Below are 5133 nucleotides of genomic sequence, written 5' to 3' on the forward strand. Positions count from 1 at the left end.
GTTTAGATCAAAACTGATCTAGAGTAGAATGAGTTTGATACAAGATCTTTGTAAAACAACTACTATTTTGTTATCAAAAGCCGGTTGAAACTTATATTTTTAAGATTAAAGACAAAAATAATTTTGGTATTATGTTAAACTTTATGATATAAATTTAGTGAATAAAATGTACAGTAAATTTATGTAGGTGGACCCTAGAGGAAGTGAAAATTTCAATTTCCTTTATATTTGACATTGAATGTGAATAAAATTATGAGAAAATAGAAGTAGCATTAAAGTTAAGTAAATTAACATAGTCTTGATTGCTAAGCTAGGAACTTAATATATGTTTTTTCATCAGTAAGTTACCTTGTTTTAAGATTATATTTTTGTCTTCATAAAACCTTTCATATATTGGAATTGTTACAGATGTCAGCATAACAAAATAGCATAACAAATAACGAAGGCTGTTAAAAGTAACAATCAGAAGCGTGTTTACAATAGTGAGTCCTGTCATTGGGACATCACCAAAGTTACAATCCAATTTTACAACAAAATTACATTGACAATAATTCTCTATCCTAATAAAAATAAGGAAAAAAAAAAGGGGCAACTCTAAGAAATGGTGGTTATTACTGTTTTTTCCACTTGCACTTACAACACTTTTTTTGTATGTGTTTTTATTGTCCTATTCACAAGCAAGTTTAGTGTCAAAGCTGCTCAAGCATATAGCAAACGCCTGAAACGCTGAGAGGGGATAACGATAATCCATGGTGAACATGTCTTTTCCAACTTTACCAAACTGCAGAATTATCTTATCATGGTCCACTGGAGCTGGTTGTGATGGAGTGGGTGCAGCCACAGCCGGCTGTGTAGCGGCAACCAACTGAAAATTCTTAACAGATGCAACAGTGACTCTTCCCCTAAAATTCAGACACCAACACTGCAGTTGTTCATGCCATCTTGGGGCCTTGTTTTTGAGAATCAGGGGCCTCATTTTTCCATCATCATCATCATGGATCTCAGAAAATCGTGCACTACTAAATTCAACTGAGTGGTCAAGAGACTTTGAGAAGGAGATGCTCCGAAATGAGTCCTCAAGAGAGCGAGGAAGAAGCTCTTGCTGTCCAGGTACAGTGCCACCAGCCTCAAGTGCTGAGGCTGGAACTGAGTGCATGCTGCAATGCATCCTTCGTGGGCCACGGGTTCCAAGCACATTTAGCTCATATGCGATCTGGGCTACATTATATCTTCCAGTTGGGAGTTTTGGGGAAACCTTTTTGGAATAAAATCTACGACTTGTACGCCCAGGAGGAGGGATATTAGCAGAGGAATATGGTGGCTGCGTGTCATATATTATGAATTTTGTCCCAAGGAAATTTGATCTGCAAAATTAAATAGTTATATTATTAAATGTAATCTACTTAATAGAGATCAACTTATAACCTTTATTTCTCACAATGAAAACTTGAAACAATAAATCAAATAGAAGAAAAGAAAAAGACGAAAGAAAATCTCTAATAAAGCTTGATGCCAAGCAAAAAAATATGCAATATTTAACTTTAATGGAATTGTAATAAAGTGAGAAGACCTATATCCGTACGAATAGGTTTTGTAATCCGCTTCAGGACAGATTTTGAATGATTTCAGTCTTTAGTCTCACCTCAATTTTCCAATATAAGTACTGCTTGACCTTGAAAAGTTGTCGGCATCCATTGAGATTACATACTCTGTGTAAGTAGTTCGATGGGTCCTTTTTGCAGAAAGAAGAAATTTCCCATTTTCGACTAACAAGGCTGCAAGAGAGGTAACATTTATCTTGTCATTAGTACAGTAAGCAAGAAAAAGGATAACTGCTTGTAATTTATATCATGTTTGATAAATAAGGGGGCTGTTTCAAACTAGAAGAAAAAGGACAGTTTAGAGCTCATTAGTTCTATACATTTCAGAATAGAATATAAAATATAATGCACACATCCCAAAGGATTTTATATAGATACATGAGGTGATCAGATTCCACTAACACTTGATTTTGATCTCATACCCAATACTAATATCTTGAGTATTGTCAAATTTCTTTTCAACTAAACTTATTTACAGTATGTCACTTACATGGATATGTCGCATCTACAATAACCAGTAACAAGCATATAACAAATATAATGATTAGTGATTGAAATCACAGGGCCATAACAATTATAGGAAAGGAGGATGATAGCTTCCTTTTTCTATCTAAGTGGATTATTAGTCACTCATTTGATTTAGCAAACAAATAAGATTCAAAAACTTCCTATATTTCATATTTAATTGATTATCTCCTTCCAATTCATTAAATTCCATTTTATGATAGGCTCATCATACTCATCTTATTATTTTATCGATTATCTTTATCATTTTAAGCTTATGAATAGGTTTCCCCCAGATATGCAGAAAATTAACTTGAACGATTAGTGAAAAAGAAAAATTGCTTTACTACAATCTCTATCTAGTTTCTCCACTCTCTTCTCTCTTTCATATTTTTGCCTTCCATTTTCACCTACCTGCCCTATATCAATTAATCTACAATCTCACAAAGACAACACACAATTACAAACATAAATCATATTTGCATTAACAAATTAAAGGGGCAATGCTCACCAGGACTAAGACACAAAAAGAGGTGATATGTTAAATTAGATTTATCCCTTTTAATGAAGCATTGAATGGTTCCATCACGTGGCCCAGGCTGCAAATTTGAAATAAAATGAAATTAGTTATAATTATTTGCAATGCCAAATCAATGTAAAATTTAACAGACATTACATTCTATTAAAGAATAAATGCTTAATAGTTTGTATAAGGAAAATCAATTTTCCACAAGAATTCAATAAAAACAACAGAATGAATGAAGCAGTAGGCACTACCTGCTTCAGGGAAACTGGGAAAGTAAGCTTCCCACAGAACTCTGGACTTTTAACAATTTCTTTGCACATAGCTCTCCAAGACCGGCAAACTGCAGCACATGCAACAACATGCTTTCGAGCAGGCCAAGAACTCTCACTCTCCTCCAGCCTCTTGATAACATCAAAAAGCAGTTCTGCGGGAAGACTAGCCCAACGACTATTCTGAATTACATCAGACTGGTCATGTAAATCATTTAACGAAGCATGTGATTTCCCTCTATGATGTCCACTCAACCTCACGTTGAAACTTCGTCTAGACAAGCTCCCAATACTATCTCTTACATCACGAACTATGCTACGGAAAGACATGTTGCAAGCTGTTGACAACTGTTGATATAAATCTCTCTTCTGAATTCTTTTGATCCCAAAAATGAAAAACAACTCAGTTCCCGCCACAAGTCTTATCAAAAGATAACCAATCCAGAGACAAAATAAAAGTAAAAAGAATAAAAAGAAATGAATGAAAAAAAATGAAAAGAAAAAAAAAGTAGTAAAAGCACCCTCACATGGTCTTAAAAAGACGCCTGAATAGGCCAAGTTTATTTATATAACCTTTCGCTTTGATAGATGTATAGCATCATCCTTTTGAGTCCGTAAACCTTAGTTTCAAGGGAGAAGCCACCTCACTTTTACTAAACTTATCATATCATAAGAATTTACATATCTTAAGATGTCAAAACATAATTCATAATTATAAAATGAAGGAGAAGCTATTTTCCTTCATTATAATGTATAGATTTATTTGGTCAAAAATTCCTATTAACCAGGACAACAAATACTACCCTGTTCATCCATCTGAATAAATTCAAAATTCACACCATTTCAGTTAATTTCTTTCCTCCTACCAGTTTTTCAATCGCATACACAAAACACGCAAATGGGAATCTAATTAATTACTTGAAAACAGAAAAAAAAAAACCAGGCAGGTGGGTTCTTACCCGCAATAGTAAAAAAGCTGAAGCCGGTCAAAGCTCTGCAGTATAATCGCAATCCACCAAAGATCTGAAAACAAGAAGACAAATGCAACAAAAATATAAAATAAAACCCATTAACACCTAAAAGAAACAAGGAAAACAGAGATTTGAGTTTGAACCTTAAACTTGCCAAAGACAAAATAAAGCCTCTAAAAAACATCAAATTTGAGAGAACAGAAATGATATAAAAAGAGATCTAAAACTGAGAGAAATCTGACAAAAATTCGACAAACTTCAATATGAGAAAGAACGAAGTCAAGCAAAAGCTGTAACAAAAATACCTTCTTCCTATGGGAGGGAGTTTACTTTTGTTTGTGTTGTGTTTTGTGTCCTCTCTCTCTCTCTCTCTCTCTCTCTCTCTCTCTCTCCCGTCCGGGCTCCAAAGAATCATTAAATTTAGTTTACAAACAATAACAAAAAGTTGTTTAATCACAAAATTATATTTTATTTTGTGGGAGAATTTCAAATCTACCCCTCACTATCAACTTGTGGTTTTTTTGTGGGGGAATAGTCAAAACCACCCTTGAACCTCAACCAACAGCCACATGTTAAAATTTACGGGCTCGCTGTAGGGTGTCACTTGTTGAGGCTTGTTGACTGGGCTTCCAAGGGCCAAATGGTTTTGGTTGCATCTGATTCATGTATGTTTGGTATTACATCTTAACTAGTTGTAGCTATAATTTCATACATTTCAAGCCATGTATCAATTTTAGAATTCTATTTTCTCATAAATTGTGAGTGGACATGCAGTTTGCATCATAGAATTGCCGACACATGTCTAAGAATTGTGTTGAACGACCAAGATTGATCTCTTTTTTTTCCCTCTAATTTGGGTATAAAAAGATGGTTGGCTTAACTCTCTTGTGTTTCAAACAATTCTTTCCTTGTTGGTCCTTTCATAGCTTCATCTCTTGTTAGTCAATAGGAGGAATATCTTGATTGGTTAGTAAGAAGCTAGGTAAGTGACTCAAATCCTAGAGTCTTTGCTCATAGATGAATTAATGTATTTCGTTTTTTTTTTTTAAACACAAGTGAGAGTTAAGTCAGTGTAGCACTCTTTCGTGTATGTTGGAAGGGGGAATTTTAAAATCTAATTCCTCTTCGAAGAGAGAGGACACGGTGAATGAATGTCTATGTGGCTTTCTAGGTTGGTTGATAGGGGTGTATGCTCTTTTGTCATTGCAGTAAATAGGATTATGCACTCTTTGTGGATGCATGGGGGTGTCTTACGTCGTAAT

General features: G+C 34.5%; 1 protein-coding gene across 2 annotated transcripts; it reads right to left on the bottom strand.

Annotated features, from left to right (window-relative positions):
- Positions 1-430: 430 nt before the first annotated feature.
- LOC123206078 (tubby-like F-box protein 8) lies at positions 431-4315 on the bottom strand. Of its 2 annotated transcripts, none has more exons than XM_044623192.1 (6): positions 4177-4315; positions 3860-3923; positions 2883-3276; positions 2617-2704; positions 1643-1775; positions 431-1364 (listed from the first exon to the last, which is right to left on the bottom strand). In XM_044623192.1, exons 3-6 carry the CDS (start codon positions 3228-3230, stop codon positions 668-670), a joined length of 1266 nt encoding a protein of 421 aa, XP_044479127.1. In that variant the 5' UTR covers positions 3231-3276; positions 3860-3923; positions 4177-4315; the 3' UTR covers positions 431-667. The 2 variants fall into 2 exon arrangements, with proteins under 2 accessions (XP_044479127.1, XP_044479129.1); XM_044623194.1 differs by lacking the exon at positions 4177-4315 and adding an exon at positions 4015-4159.
- Between the last annotated feature and the right edge of the window lie 818 nt (positions 4316-5133).

The sequence above is a fragment of the Mangifera indica genome, unplaced genomic scaffold (assembly GCF_011075055.1).
Source record: "Mangifera indica cultivar Alphonso unplaced genomic scaffold, CATAS_Mindica_2.1 Un_0023, whole genome shotgun sequence".
NCBI classification, from domain to species: domain Eukaryota; kingdom Viridiplantae; phylum Streptophyta; class Magnoliopsida; order Sapindales; family Anacardiaceae; genus Mangifera; species Mangifera indica.

Bases quoted from the DNA above. Each gene is read 5' to 3' on its own strand.
- LOC123206078 (XM_044623192.1), bottom strand. From the start codon at position 3,230: ATGTCTTTCCGTAGCATAGTTCGTGATGTAAGAGATAGTATTGGGAGC. The intron at 1,776-2,616 runs GTGAGCATTGCC...CCTCTCTTGCAG, and splicing joins CTTTTTGTGTCTTAGTCCTG to CCTTGTTAGTCGAAAATGGG. The intron at 1,365-1,642 runs GTGAGACTAAAG...TTAATTTTGCAG, and splicing joins ACTTATATTGGAAAATTGAG to ATCAAATTTCCTTGGGACAA.